Genomic DNA, 16704 nt, shown 5'->3' with positions numbered 1-16704 from the left:
TGGCATCTTGTTGGTAAAACAACACCTTTATCAACACTTTCAGACTAAAGATCTTGGCAAACTCAGATATTTCTTGGGAATTGAGGTAACACGATCTAATACTGGTATTGTTATCTCTCAAAGAAAATATGCATTGGATATTTTGGAGGAAACTGGGTTGATGAATTCGAAATTTGTTGATACACCCATGGATTTCTATGTCAAACTTCTAACCAATTAGGGGGAACCTCTCTTAGTTCTTGAAGAGTACAGAAGATTGGTTGGTTGGACAATTAAACTATTTTACTGTTACTCGTCCTAATATTTCTTTTATAGTCAGTTTGATTAGTCAATTTCTTAATTCTCCATGTTAAGACCATTGGAATGCAGTCATTCTCAAACTAAAGTACATTAAAGGTTTTCTTGGAAAAGGTTTGTTTATATTATCCTAATAACCAGACTAAATTCGTTTGTTATTAATAGATGTTGATTGGGTAGTATCTCTATCTGATAGAAGATCAACTTTTGGATATTGTGTCTCCATTGGTGATAACTTGATCTCTTGGAAGAGCAAGAAACAAAGTGTTGTGGCGAGATCCAGTGCAGAAACATAATATAGAGTTATGGCCTCAACTATTTGCGAGCTTATTTGGCTTAAATAATTACTTAAAGAATTACAATTTTTCATGAAAGAACCAAATATATTTAGATTGATTTTCATTTTATTCAAGAAAAGATTGTATCGGGAGATATCAAGACTGAGTTTGTTAACTCAAATGATCAATTAGTAGATATTTTTACTAATTCCTTATGAGGGCCTAAGATTGATTATATTTGTAACAAGCTGGGGTGTATACGAATTATATGCACCAACTTGAGGGAGAGTGTTAGATGTTATAAATATTATTAGATATGGTTAGATATTGTAGATATTGTTAGATATTTCTATTTATGTAATGGACTTAGCTCATATTTTTTGTATATTTTTTTCTATATAAACATAACCTTATGTGTCCAATAAACACAAGGAAATTTATCCTATTTTTTTCTTTTCCTTTATTTCAATAAGACCTATTCATAACAATATGTTCTTAGAAACCAATTTGTCAAGACCCGTACCCCTCCTCCTTTAAACAACAACAAACCTCCTAACTCATGGACTGGTGACATATCATACCCGTAGCACTAGACTAAAGATAATTCCTTTGTACTTTCTTCAGTAGCAACAACTGTCAGTCTATAGCTAGGGCAAGAATAACATAGCTAGTAGGGAATGTAGAAAGTCAAGCCTGCATGAGGCTAATCCAAGCCCTTGATAGAAATAAGACTTCTTCAGGCTTTGTTAGTGCTTGGAAATCTTCACCTTTTCTTTTGTAATTTATTTACATTTTTGAAAAGTACAAATTCTTCTACTCGGCCTTGCAGAAACAACAAAGTGAGAAAGGATAAACAAAAAAACACAATAGGAGTTTGTCAAAACTGTTTAGGAAGTTTTATATTTTATCCTTATTATATTTTTATTTTGTATCACAGCTGTATCTTACTATTAATATTAGGATTATGTATTTAGAAACAATCCCACAATCATAGGGATTTGTTTCTCTAGAATTAGTTGTCCATATTTCCTAAAATAACTAGCAAGCTCTCATGTATATATAGGTCTAATGACCTCATAATTTATATAGAAGAAAATATTATTCCTTCTAAACTTGATATGGTATCAGAGCTCCTAATCTTTAGGAGTCTCTGACCGTGCCTGAAAACCCTAAGTTGCAGCCGTCATTGCTGCACAACATTGAGCCTTGCTGCAGCCTTCATTGCTGCACAACCTTGGCCTAATCGCAGCCTTCATTGCTGTGTAGCCTTCACCGCGGCTACTGTTCACCGCGGTTACTGTTCACCACGCACTGTTCATCACGGTTACTGTTCACCGCCGCTACTGTTCATCACTGTGATGGCTGAGATCACTGAGATCGTGAATCCTATTGGGGACAGATCCCAAACTGCTGGAGAATTGCAGAATGTTCATTCTGCTTATAGATTAAATGGAAAAAATTATCTCAAATGGTCTCAACTCATTAGAACCATCTTGAAAGGAAAAGGAAAGGTCAGTCACCTGACTGATATGGCCCCTGATGAACAGGATGCCAAGTTCAAATCATGGGATGAAGAAGACTCCATGATCATGGCATGGCTGTGGAATTCAATGGTCCCAGAAATCAGTGATACCTGCATGTTCCTTAAATCAGCAAAGGAAATTTGGGAGGCAGTAGAACAAACCTATTCTAAGGCCAAGGATGCTGCTCAAATATATGATGTAAAAGTGAAAACCGTGGCTGCCAAGCAGGGAAACAAATCTGTTACAGAATATGCCAATCAACTCAAGTCCCTATGGATGGAATTGGATCACTACCGAGTTATAAAAGCAAAATGTTCAGAAGACTCAGCAATCCTTAAGGAGTATATTGAACAAGATAGAGTCTATGATTTCTTGGTAGGCCTGAATCCTGAATATGATCAGGTTCGAATCCAAATCTTGGGAAAAGAGAAGGTCCCAGGGCTTAATGAAGTGGTAGCCATTATTCGAAGTGAAGAAAGCAGGAGAGGACTGATGTTGGAGACCCCAACTACTGAAAGCTCAGCAATGAAAGCTGAAGGAGGAACAGCCATGCTAACTAACCAGAAGAAAAGCGGGTTTTCCAATATAGAGAAAAAACAGGAGGAAGTCTGGTGTACCTACTTTAACAAGCCGCGCCACACAAGGGAAAAGTGCTGGAAATTACATGGAAAACCCCCAAGCAGAGAATGGGGCCAGAAAGGAGGCCCTCCAAAAAGGGAAGGACAAAGACAAGCACACATTGTTAATGGACAAGGAGAAGAATCTGTCCAGCTGAATCATGAAGAGATAGAAAGGGTAAGGTCCTTCCTTAGTAAATTGGAGAAGCCCTCAGGTATGTGCTCCTTAACATATTCTGGTAAGTTTCCATTTTCTTTTGGACTTACTGCTTCAGATACACCCTTTACTCATTTCTGGATACTAGATTCTGGTGCTACTGACCATATGACCCCTCTACCTAAATACTTCTCCACATATATCCCATGTCCTAGCAACAAGAAAATTTCCACAGCAGATGGAACATGTATAACTGCCGCAGGTCAAGGAGAAGTCCAAATAAGCCCATCTATAACATTAAAACATGTCCTTCATGTCCCTAAATTGTCCACCAATCTGATTTCTGTACAGAAACTCACAAAAGATCTCTCTTGTAACGTTGTTTTTCATAACAACTATTGTGTATTTCAGGACAAAAACTCAGGGAGGACGATTGGACATGCTAGAGAATGGAATGGCCTATACTACATGGAGGATCCTAATCTTGGTATCAATAGTCACTCTCTCATATCTGAATCCACCATGACCAGTAAAGAGAAAGCTCAACTATATCATTGTCGGCTAGGACACCCTTCATTTCAAGTTGTAAAAGTGCTCTTCCCTTCCTTGTTTCAGAATTTAAATGTGGAGAGTCTCCATTGTGAGGTGTGTGAGCTTGCGAAACACAAGCGTGTACCTTTTCCCATTAGTAATAAAATGAGTCCTTTCCCTTTTTTTCTTATCCATACTGATGTCTGGGGTCCTGCTAATATTCCTAATATCTCAGGTGCTAAGTGGTTTTTAACCTTCATAGATGATTGTACACGGGTGACTTGGGTTTTCCTATTGAAACATAAATCTGAGGTTAGCTCCATTTTTGTTCAGTTTGTGTCTATGATTAAAAATCAATTTGGAGTTAATATCAAGAGAATTAGGTCTGATAATGCCAAGGACTACTTTAACCTGGTGCTAAACTCTTTTTGCCAAAAGGAAGGGATAATTCATGAGTCTTCATGTGTTAACACACCCCAACAGAATGGGATTGCAGAAAGAAAAAATGGGCACTTATTAGACCAAACTAGAGCTCTACTTTTTCAAAATCATGTCCCTAAGAAATTTTGGGGGGAAGCCCTTCTTACGGCCACCTACCTAATCAATAGGTTACCCTCTAAAATCTTAGCATCAAAAAGCCCCATGGAAGTCCTATCCTCCTTCTACCCACACCTAAACCCTACAAATAAACTCCAACCTAGAATATTTGGGTGTGTATCCTTTGTGCATGTTCATAGTAATGAAAGGGGAAAGTTGGACCCTAGGGCTGTCAAATGTGTATTCTTAGGGTACTCAACCACACAAAAAGGATACAAGTGTTTTCACCCCCCGTCAAAGAGATTCTTTGTGTCAAGGGATGTCACATTCAACGAACAAGAGAGCTACTTCCAGCCTCATCTTCAAGGGGAGAATGTAAGAGAGGAAGATGAGCCTCTCATGCTTCCAAATATGGCATTTGGACCTGAAATTGGGACAAATAGCATTGCTGTCCCTGAAACTGAGACAAGAACAAAACAAGCACCTGAACCAGCAGCAAGACCTGAATCAGCTCCTGAACAGGCACCTGAATCAGCAGCTGAATCTGCACCTAATGGTGGTGGGAAATTCGGAAAAAATCTGGTATATTCAAGAAGAGGAAAGGTCATTCCAGAATCTATCCATGTCCAAGAATCCAACCTACCATCTTTACATGAGGTAACAGTTTCTAATCCTAGAAATTCCAATAATTCTAATGAGTTTATTTTGGAAAATTCAGAAGCACAGGAGGATCAAAACCTGGATCTTCCTATTGCCCTTAGAAAGGGAACCAGAACCTGCACCCAACAGCCACTTTACCCTCTATCAAATTTCCTATCCTTTGAAAAATTCTCTCCTACCCATAAAACCTTTCTCACAAACTTAAACTCTACACCCACACCTTCCTCTGTATCTGAAGCATTATCTGACAGGAAATGGAAACAAGCCATGGATGTGGAAATGGAGGCACTAAACAAGAACAGGACCTGGGAGCTTGTCACCTTACCAACTGGAAAAAAACCAGTAGGGTGTAAGTGGGTATACGCTGTAAAGTATCGGGCTGATGGGACTATTGAGCGTTACAAGGCAAGGTTAGTAGCCAAAGGATTCACTCAAACCTATGGAGTGGATTACTTGGAGACATTTGCTCCGGTTGCTAAGATGAACACGGTCAGAGTAATATTGTCATTAGCAGCAAATCATGATTGGGATATGCAGCAGTTCGATGTGAAGAATGCATTCCTACATGGAGACCTTGAAGAAGAAATATACATGGAGTTGCCCCCTGGCTATGATGGACAGGTTGCTGCTGGAACCGTTTGTAAGCTAAAAAAGGCTCTATATGGGCTGAAACAATCCCAAAGAGCATGGTTTGGAAGATTCACCAAAGTTTTGACAAGTTTGGGCTACAAACAGAGCCAAGGAGATCACACTTTATTTATTAAACATTCAGTTTCAGGAGGAGTAACAATATTATTGGTGTATGTAGATGATATTATAATAACTGGAGATGACAAAGAGGAGCAGCAAACGTTAAGTCAATGTCTTGCCACGGAATTTGAAATTAAGACATTAGGGAGACTTAAATATTTTTTGGGAATTGAAGTGGCCCATTCCAAGAAAGGAATCTTCATATCTCAACAAAAATATATTACTGACTTGCTTAGAGAAACAGGAAAGACAGCCTGCAAACCAGCAAGTACTCCAGTTGATCCAAATATAAAGTTGGGAAGTGCGGAGGAGGATAATGCCGTGGACAAGGAAATGTACCAAAGACTCGTGGGCAGGCTTATTTACTTATCTCACACTAGGCCAGACATTGCTTTTGCTGTGAGTCTAGTCAGTCAATTTATGCACCAACCAAAGGAGGCACATTTGCAAGCTGCCCTTAGAATTGTGCAGTATTTAAAAGGGACTCTAGGAAGAGGGATTTTGTTCAAACGAAACAAAAGTGTTCGTCTTGAAGCATACACAGATGCAGATTATGCAGAGTCAGTTGTGGATAGGAGATCAACTACTGGATACTGCACCTTCCTTGGTGGAAATCTAGTGACTTGGAAGAGTAAAAAACAAAGTGTAGTAGCTAGATCAAGTGCTGAAGCAGAATTTCGAGCAATGGCCCAAGGAATATGTGAACTTCTATGGCTGAAGATTATATTGGAAGACTTGAAGATAAGATGGGATGAACCTATGAGGTTATATTGTGACAATAAATCTGCAATTAGCATAGCCCACAACCCACTACAGCATGATAGAACTAAACATATCGAGGTGGACAGACATTTTATCAAGGAAAAGTTAGACAGTGGCTTGATTTGCACCCCATATGTGTCCACTCAGAGTCAACTTGCAGACATACTCACCAAAGGACTGAACTGCAGTAACTTTGAAAGAATTATATCCAAGCTGGGAATGGAGAACATCTATTCACCAGCTTGAGGGGGAGTGTCAAAACTGTTTAGGAAGTTTTATATTTTATCCTTATTATATTTTTATTTTGTATCACAGCTGTATCTTACTATTAATATTAGGATTATGTATTTAGAAACAATCCCACAATCATAGGGATTTGTTTCTCTAGAATTAGTTGTCCATATTTCCTAAAATAACTAGCAAGCTCTCATGTATATATAGGTCTAATGACCTCATAATTTATATAGAAGAAAATATTATTCCTTCTAAACTTGATAGAGTTTAATGGATTCTTTCTTTTAAAACATTTTGCAAACGTTGAAAGAGAGGCTCAGTTGAACAATATTTGAAGGAAACACTTTCAAGTGCACTGTTTGCACAAGTAATAAAGATTAGTACATATATCGTTCACATGAGTTGTGATACTTTTCCAAGTCTTGCATATTGCCACAAGGTTGATATTGTAGCCAATTTGTTGCAATTAGCAATTTTTTATTCTTGCAACTTCTTGTTGGAAACATAATACATGGATAAGGATATAGCCAATTTTGTGACCTTGATTTACATCTGTCCTATAGAATGCCTGTTTGGTTAAGTTTATTTTTCGGCAAATAATTGCTCATTTCTTAGAGTTCTTTAAGAAATTTAGGAAAAATAAGTGATTACATCTTGAGAATGAGTTGAACCAAATATAACTTTTTATGAATTTTCTCTTTTCTAGCAAATGTCACCATAATCTTTGAACTTGCTTATGATTGTTATCATCTCATCATCATCATCAAAGTAATCGTCATAATATCATTATTGTAATTATAACAACTTTTATCTTTTCCTATTGCCATTTTCAGATTAGAGAAGTCAGGCTCCTGGGTATTGGTCCATGCCTTGTTCTTGAATATAGAACTGTTTGTCATATTCTAAAAGGACACTACAGCAAGGATTTCTTTGAGGTATCTGATAATTCTTATCCATGGTTGCTTTAGATTATTTTTCTTTCAATGGCTTGCTTATTGTTATGCTTTACTGCAGGGTTGTAGGGCTATACTGTTAGATAAGGACAGGAACCCAAAGGTGGGTAGCTAATCTGATCTTTTGATTTTGTACAACCGTTTCCCATTTCATCATGAACATTCCTACACGTAAATTAATTTTATTGAAAAGTTGTATTTTGGTTATCATATTGATGATGTCTTTTTCAGTGGGAACCTTCCAAATTGGAGCTTCTTAGTGATAGAGATATCGACCGTTACTTCACTAAGCTTGAGGATGAAGAATGGGAAGATTTGGAACTTCCTAAAAGGTTTAACAATCTTCCTACATATGCTATTTCAAAGCTTTAAAGCATAACAATTCTCATATTTTCAAGCCAAAAGTATTGAAGACAAGTGTCACACCAATCAATGGATCCTTGAATGTTTCAATATCATAACATTTAAAAATTAGTGGATTCTACATGTGCCAAGGTCATCAAAAACCTCTTGTTGTAACGATCCACTCTTGTTGCAACGATCCCCTCTTGTTGCATGAGATTGATAATGTAATCGTTGAAAGTTCATTTTTAAATAAATCTCTTAATTAGAGTTCTTAAAAGTTTAGAGCTAAAATTTTCTTGTTTCTGAGCGTCTAGCATAAGTCCAATAAGTTTTACTTTAAACTAGTAATAATCATACATGCTAATTAGAAATAAAATATAGCATTGTAACCTAAGAAACAATAACATATGAGTAAAAGCAAAACCAATTGTATCTCAATTAAGTAAGGGATTGCATAACATACAATCCAAAAGATAAAAGTTGCAATGCAATATATGGAGTGGAGACACCAGGTTTGTCATCTTACACACTCAGATTAAGGTTCTCTTTGTTAATTTTAGACTCCATTCGACAATTTTATCTAATAGTTTAATCTCAACCAATTAAATTAAGACAATTTGGTCTTAATAGACAAAAATAGTACAGGCAAAAACTAATGATTTCAACCATAAATCATAATAAATAATGTCTACATTTTGGTAAACTAGCATCTCTATTAAGGATGTACATAATGAAGAATTGTAAGAACGTCATGTGTTGAGAAGCTTAGATTTTGTCAAGTCATTTGATTGTTTTGTTTTGTCTCATATGACTCTTAGATGACACTCTTTGACTGATCTCATACAATAGAATATGCAAGTCTCAATAGAACATAAGAAGCCACATATATAAATTCAGTTTAAATTGTCATATTGTTTTGAAGTCATTGGCATGTTTGCTCATGAATTCCCTTAAAAAGAAAATCATGAAATAAAACCCAATTTTAAAAATAAAAAATAATTAATTGCTATATTAATCAAATTAAATACTATTTTAGAGATTAAAAATATTATTGGTATCTAAATTAGTTTCTATTATTGACAAATAGTTTTTAAATTAATATTTAATTAACTACCAAGATTTTAACTACCAATTATCTAGATTTTCACTATCTAATTTAGTCAATAACAACTAATTTTTTTTGTCTCTAAAGTTAATTTCTATTTAATAATTTTCTAGTAATGTTCCATAATAAAACCCTTTTCAAATAGTAGATGATCCCATCTTGAAAAACATTTTAAAGTTTTATTCAACTTCCTCCCTTCTAGAACTAATCTATTTGATTTCAATCCTAGCCTATAGATTTCCTTTAAAGTGACTTGATGATAAGAAATCACTAAATGGTGTTGAGTTATATATATATATATATATATATATATATATTTATTTATTTATCCACACTACATATTTTCCAAGGTAATCAAAACCTGATACTCAGATTAAAAAATATTGAAAAGACAACAACTCTAATAGGACATAGAGTTATATAACATGTCAGCTTAACCCAATTAATCACTTAAAAACTTGTATTGAAATCGACCCAATTGATCACTTAAAAACTTGTATTGAAATCGATCTAGGTGTTTCTTCCTACATCCCTATATTTTTTGAAATACTCAAATTATTCTTGATAGTTTTGGATAATTCTGAAAGAGAGGTGTTTTGTAAGCAAAATTGTGTTTCTGAAATAGGAAATTTGAAAGACAAAAATATCATTCTGAAATACATTTTTTTACTTCTGAAATTGTAAATCCAAAATTCATAAAATGTTTTTCAGAAAGTATGTTCCAAAAACATTCTGGAAAGAGTAATCTGGAACTCATTTTTAAAAGAGGTAAATCGATCTTTTTATAAATGATGGGGTTCAGGAAGAAAGTTATTGGAGTGCATAAAGAAACACCCATCGGTCTAACTTATTTTCTGAACAGATATCAATTTTTCGGATTAACCCAGCACTATGTTGGGTTAATGAGCCCTTTTGGCCCACTTTAAAAATTTAAAACAAAATAAATAAATAAAATATGTATTTTAAAATTTAATTCATATTAATGAAATAAAATTTGATTATATATAATTATTTGATATATAAATAAATAAAAACTAAAATACATGTATTGATTTAAAAAAGTAAGAGATTTTATTTTTAAAACTATAATTATTATTTTATGAATAAGGCAAAATAAAAAATGGTTAAATTTAATTTAGGCACAATTTCTTTTTGTTTGGCTAGACTTTTATTGCGGACGTTTACTTACCACTAAAAATACTTTCATTCAAGTCTTTATTGTAGTACACTGCTAGTGATTCCTAATTCCCTATCAATGCTTTACCATGACTTATAGTGGTCTCAACAAACTTAATACAAGAAATTTGCAAATATTTACTACTAACCATATATCATGAATGTAACACATAACTTTAGAAAAGAATTTATTTATTGTTGGGCCTACTAAGAAGAGAAAAAAAAATGTAATTTTTAATCTTAATGTTAATAGTGCTCTGACCTTGATGATTTTAGAACTTTTTTTTTTATTCTCGTAAAGTTGTTAAGAAATTTTTCTCTCAAAATTAGATCCTTCCTGATATAAACTTTATTGTTATATCTCTTGTTTCTAAAGAACAAGGTGTTGAGGATCTAAAATAGTAGATAGATATCGTAAGTATTTTTAGTAATATTATTAACTGTCATCAAAATGGTTTTGTTAAGGAAGAAAAATTAATGATAGTATTTGTATTTCATCAGAGGTCATTAATATGATTACTACTAATGTTAAAAGTGTTGGGTCTATTAGTGTCTAAGTTCAAGAGGGGAGGGGTGAATTGAGCTTATAAAATTTTCACAAGAACACACAATTTTTCAGTATTCCAGAGGCAAAAAGAACAGATTGTTTTTACATGAAACAGATTGATTCTTCAGAGCAGACTTGGCACAATTTGAATTTTGTTCAATGTAAAATTGTGTTCAACAAAGAATTATAACAAAACCAGATCAGCTTAATATTGTGAGGATGAAGGATACAGCTATGCTTAGAAATCAATCAAAAGTTACACAACACAAGATTTCAAGAAGTATGATCCTTTCTTAGGTTTTAATGAATGATCAGTTTGTTCACAATTCACTTAAACCATTACATGCAGCAACCTTGTATATGATCAGAAAACTTCAACAAATCAGGAAGAACAGTTTTCACTTAACCCAGAATTAACAGATTCAATTTAAAAAGAACAGATTTAGTTCTTGACAGACTTAAGCAAAAACCAGAAAAGAGTGCAGGGATGAGAATACAAGATACACACGTTTTTATACTGGTTCACTCATACAGAGCTACATCCAGTCTCACCTTACCCCAAGGTGGAATTCACTAAAAACAGTACCAATCACTTACAAAACCAGCAGTTCTTGAACACTACAAGAACAACACACACAATGCTGAAAAATCCTATTTCAGCACACCTTGCACTCCAAGAAACCCTATCAAGGAGTGACTAACACTTACACCTTTACAAAACAGAATAAAGGAAAGATTACACCTGAAAAGAAGATGCAAGAACTCAAAACCAGTAGTTCAATTTGCTGCAGAACTGCACCAGCACCTTCACCAAGCTCAAAGGTTTCCTAGAACAAGCACACTTGAAAATCTCTTTGGAAAACCTTTCAAAAAAATCTTTCAATCCTTCTTCTCACATGGAAATTGTTTGATCTCTGTCAAAAGCGTAATTCCTCAGCACTAATTCATGTGAGATAGACTTTTCTTTATATAGAAAGCAGTTTCTAACTTCTTTTCAAAAAACAGTTGAAAAGCAGTTAAGAAAACAACAGATTCATTTTTTAACTTAACAGATTTATTTTGTGAAAACTGCCAACTCAGCTTAACAGAAATAACTGTCTGAGTGGTACCTTTGGAGCCCTAACTAGCTTGTGAAAAACCTTTCAACTCACCAAGGAATAAACCTGTTCTTTCTCAGTGAAACAGATTAAAATATAGTACACAGGCCAGCTCAGCTTTAACTGAAATAACTGTCTAAGCTTTGCCTGTGGTGCTCTAACTGAATTTTAGAAAAGCCTTTTAACAGAGAAGAAATAAACATATTCTTTCTCCATAAAACAGATTTATTTGTGTACTGTTTTAAAACTGTTAAAACCATTTTAAAAAGCTTTTCAAAAACCATTTAACCATATCATGTGCTTGATCTAGACTTGGTTAGGCATCTAGGATAGGTTACACAGCAAAAGGCAATCATACACACTTACAAGCCTAATTACAAATGAATCTAAAAAACCTATTACAATCTTCAAAGCACTCAAGCCATTTTCTTCATCAAACACACATCAAGCCTTGGTAGGGAAGAAGCTTCCTCCAGCTTCAACAATCTCCCCCTGTTTGATGGAGACAAATTCCCTTTGCTTTGCACAGCTTTGAAGAAAGATCATGACCAAAACTGTACAGAACTATGTACACAGAAAACAGGTGTTAAAGCAGAACAAACAGATTTAGAAATGATATACCTGCAGATTTAACATCTGAATCATATCAGCAGCCACTGTGAATATCATCTGCAGAACCTGTACCAGGCTATTCTTAGGTTGTTCTGTACTAGGATATTCTTCTCCCCCTTTGGATTCATCAAACAGAATGGGAGCACAAAATACCACAGAAAACATAAAAGCCATACATAACAGTTCAAATAAAACCAACAAACCATAGAGGTTCATTACAAACCACAAAACAACTAAAAAACCAGTGCAGAAAAAAAATAGTACAGATTAGTCCCAAATTGTTCAACAACATATGAAAGATAAACGCTTAGAGATAGGATCACTTGTTGTTGTAATCGAGCTCAGCTAGCTGCACTTGAACTCCTTCAAGTTGATCATCCAAGTGTTGAAACCTGGCGTAGGTCATCTCATAGTGTGCCTTCTGCTCATCTGTGAGTATGTTCAGCCTGCTTAGCACCTGTCTTTCAAACATAGACAGAGGTTCGCCCCTGTACTCAGGTGCCTCATATGCAACTATTGCATTCTGACTAGTGGCAGCAACATCTTCATGTTCAGCAGAATGTACTGGTGATTCGTCCATGTGTTGCACACCATCAGCATTTTCTTCTTCTTCATTTCCTTGAGGAGCAGCTTCTTGCTCAGCCCTTTGTCCAGCATTTCTTCTAAAAACCCAGCCATCCTCATCCTTATAGAATCCCATTTTCATGAGTGTGGAGTTATCTATTTCACTTGCAGCCTTAATAGAGTCATTCCTTTCATTGGTAGTGTCCACTTTAAAGTGATCAATTAGTTTTGACACAAATATAGCATAGGGAAGACGATAATCAGGTAGTCTTGCAGATTTCAGCATATGTTCAACCATAGTACTTACCCAATTTACCTTAAGCTGGTTCATGATGCAATACAGCAGTATCAAGTCTTCCTCATGAAGTACAACATGATTACTTCCTCTAGGGGTAAGCTGCCAAGCAATTATATGAGCTAAGAGTCTAGGAATTAGAGTTAGGCTACCTGCATGATACCTAGCTACTGGTTCAGTGGGATTCCTCACACAGCTTCTATAAAATTGCAATTTGTTGAATCCTTGAATTCCAGCAGTGTTTCCTTTGCTCACTTTCAGTCCAGAATATTTGATTCCACCCACACTGCTCCAGATTTCCCTAGTGATCTTCAGCTTCACTCCTTTTACATGGGAAACCAAATTTTTACCCTCTTGTTCAAGGTTGCAGTAAAACACCTTCACAAGGTCTGGATAAACATTTCCATTCATCTCCAGAAATCCTTTCAGCTTTTGATGCTTGAGCAAGTCTTTGGCTTCTATCAGATTCTCCTCTCTCAGCCATGAGAACTCAAGCAGCTTGGGTACATTGATTTGCTTCCTGCCAGTCTCATGTATGAACCTTGTCATTGCCTCTGAATCTCCAACAAACCAGTTTTCCAAGATACCTTGGCTGCTTTGAGATTGCTCCTTGGATTTCTTCTTTCTATGTGAGGAGGATGCAATGCTTAATCTGTTTTTCCCTGCATCAATATATTACCATACAATTCTAGAAGAAACAATATTACAGATTATTATTCAAAAGCAGAAACAAAACCTGTGGTGAAGCAATGTGCACCTGGACAGCTTATAGTGCAAGTGAGATGGTGTGAGAGACGAGCTAAATTGTGCTAGGTTTATATGGATTGTTAAACCAAAATTGAAAAGCACAAATTTTAATTCAGGGCAATGTAATCAGATTTTGGAAATAATGAATTTTGAAGAAAAATCAAATCCCACAGATATGCTGCAGATTTTATTCCAATGGTGCAGCAGGTTCAGGTGTGGATTCACGTAGGAATATCTTGGAACCTGATTTTGGTACATCAAATCTGTTGCATCTACACAGAATCCAATTAGTTAGGATACCCACACATTGATTTGCATGGATCTGCTGGTCAATAACCGTAAAAGCAGTCAACAATAAAGTGAGAGAGAGAAAAATAAATTTTTCTCTTTCCTAGTCACAGTTGTGATTTCTGAAACAAGGAACGAAACATGTTAAAACATAAAACAACAGATTGAAATTTTCACTGCAGAGGACAATTCAAGCTAATAATACCCAATTCATTTAAAAGAAAGTGAAACCTGTCTTTAGCAAGTGGTTTAGTGAACAGATCAGCTAATTGAAATTCAGTACCAATGAATTGTATATCACATGTTCCATTAGCTATATGTTCTCTTAGAAAGTGATGTCTAATTTCAATGTGCTTAGTCCTTGAGTGCATGACAGGATTCTTAGACAGATTTATGGCACTTGTATTATCACAATTTATAGGTATGTTATTTAACAGAATACCAAAATCACTTAGCTGCTGCCTTAGTCATAAGGTTTGAGCACAACAACTTCCAGCAGCTATGTATTCTGCTTCTGCTGTGGAGAGAGCAACACAAGCTTGCTTCTTGCAATGCCAAGAGATTAGACTTGATCCAAGCATGTGACAAGTCCCACTTGTGCTCTTCCTATCAACTTTGCAACCTGCAAAATCAAAATCTGAAAAACCAATCAAATTCAGAGATACCTTGTTAGGATACCACAATCCAACATCCTTAGATCCTTGCAAATATTTCAGAATTCTCTTTGCTGCATTGTAGTGTGATTCCTTTGGATCAGATTGATATCTAGCACATAGACATACATCAAACATAATGTCAGGCCTGCTGGCAATTAGATATAATAGGGAACCAATTAAACCCCTATACTTCGTTTGATTCACTGATTTTCCTGCAGAATCTTGATCCAACTGACAACTTGTTGAAATAGGAGTGTTGATTGCTTTGCATTGATTCATATCAAACTTCTTGAGCAGTTCCTTGCAGTATTTTTCTTGACTTATGAAAATCCCATCCTTGAGTTGCTTAACTTGTAGACCAAGAAAGAAATTCATTTCTCCTAACATTGACATCTCAAACTCACTTTTCATGGTTTTCACAAAGTCTTCACACATCTCTTCATCTGTGGATCCAAAGATAATATCATCTACATAGACTTGCACAAGTATGATATCTTCACTTTTCTTCTTTAGAAAGAGAGTTTTATCTGAATTGCCACGACTATATCCTTGAGACAGCAGAAATTCACTTAGCCTTTCATACCATTGCCTAGGTGCTTGCTTTAATCCATATAAGGCTTTTTTAAGCATGAACACTTGTTCTGGATTCTTGTGATCTTCAAACCCTGGAGGTTGAGATACAAACACCTCTTCATTGATGTAGCCATTTAGAAATGCACTCTTGACATTCATTTGAAACAGCTTGAAACCTTGTATGCTGGAAAATGCTAGAAGAAGTCTGACAGCTTCAAGACGTGCTACTGGTGCATAGGTTTCACCAAAATCAATACCTTCTTCTTGGTTATACCCTTTAGCAACCAGTCTTGCTTTATTTCTAGTGATAGCTCCATGTTCATCCATCTTGTTCTTGTACACCCACTTGGTTCCTATGATGTTCATCTCATGCTTCCTTGGAACCAAAGTCCATACTTCATTGTATTCAAACTGGTTCAGCTCTTCCTGCATTGCTGTTATCCAATTGCTGTCTTGCAGTGCTTCTTCCAGGCTTTTAGGCTCAATCTGTGACACAAAAGCTACTGTTCTGCAGAAGTTATTGAGTGAATTCCTTGTTGAGACTCCTTTCTCAATTTTACCAATTACATTGTCAAGAGTGAGATCCCTTGGAGTCTTCCATTCTTTAGGCAGTCCTGCATTCACAGTAGATTCTTTGACAGAATTTGGATTAGTAGCATCAAGCTCACTAGATTGATTCTGTTGCATAATTGTTCTTAAATCATCCATACCAGGTTCATCCATAACAGATTTGGGCACAGAAAAATCTGTTTCATCAAACACAACATGTATAGATTCTTCAACAGCAAGCAATCTTTTGTTATATACTCTATAAGCATGACCATTTATAGCATAACCAATATGTATTCCTTAAAGGCTTTATATGCATCATTTTTAGAAGCAAGAAACAAAGTCCATGTATATCTTGAAAAGTCATCAACAATCACCAAAGCATAGTAATTTCCAGCTAAGCTAGCAGTCCTAGATGGTCCAAACAAATCCATATGCAAAACATCCAAAGCTTTATTTGAGGAAACCATATCTTTTGATTTAAAAGAAGTTCTAATCTGTTTTCCCTTTACACAGGCATCACACAATCTGTTATTTTGAAACTTTATGTTTGGTAAGCCAGAAACAAGTTCCTTAGGTTTTAGCTTGTTCAAGTGATTTGTGTGAATGTGAGCTAGTCTCCTATGCCACAGCCATGACTCATCATTTTTAGATAGCAAACACTCATTTTCAGAACAACTCTTTATAATGTCAAGGAGATAAATGTTGTTTACCCTTTTTCCAGTGAACAGCACCTTACCAGAATTTTCATTTGAAATTGTACAAGTATTGGCTTCGAAATTGACCTTGTATCCCTTGTCACACAGCTGGCTAATGCTTAGAAGACTATGTTTTAGCCCTTCAACATATAG

General features: G+C 35.4%; 1 protein-coding gene across 5 annotated transcripts in view; it reads left to right on the top strand.

The window, feature by feature from the left end:
* LOC137818313 (3-hydroxyisobutyryl-CoA hydrolase 1) overlaps positions 1-7921 on the top strand; it is a 34056-nt gene extending 26135 nt beyond the window's left edge. For all 5 annotated transcript variants that reach the window (XR_016516218.1, XM_068621649.2, XM_090296279.1 and 2 more), the window contains 3 exons: positions 7180-7281; positions 7361-7402; positions 7531-7921. Coding sequence is in view for 4 of the 5 variants with exons in the window: in XM_068621649.2 (XP_068477750.2) it covers positions 7180-7281; positions 7361-7402; positions 7531-7671 (285 nt within the window). In the remaining variant the exon portion in view is untranslated. The remainder of the gene's footprint in view (positions 1-7179; positions 7282-7360; positions 7403-7530) is intronic.
* The last annotated feature ends 8783 nt before the right edge of the window (positions 7922-16704 follow it).

This window comes from Phaseolus vulgaris, chromosome 10 (genome assembly GCF_051622355.1).
Source record: "Phaseolus vulgaris cultivar YP4 chromosome 10, ASM5162235v1, whole genome shotgun sequence".
Lineage (NCBI taxonomy): Eukaryota > Viridiplantae > Streptophyta > Magnoliopsida > Fabales > Fabaceae > Phaseolus > Phaseolus vulgaris.
This window is presented reverse-complemented; position numbering and strand designations above follow the sequence as displayed.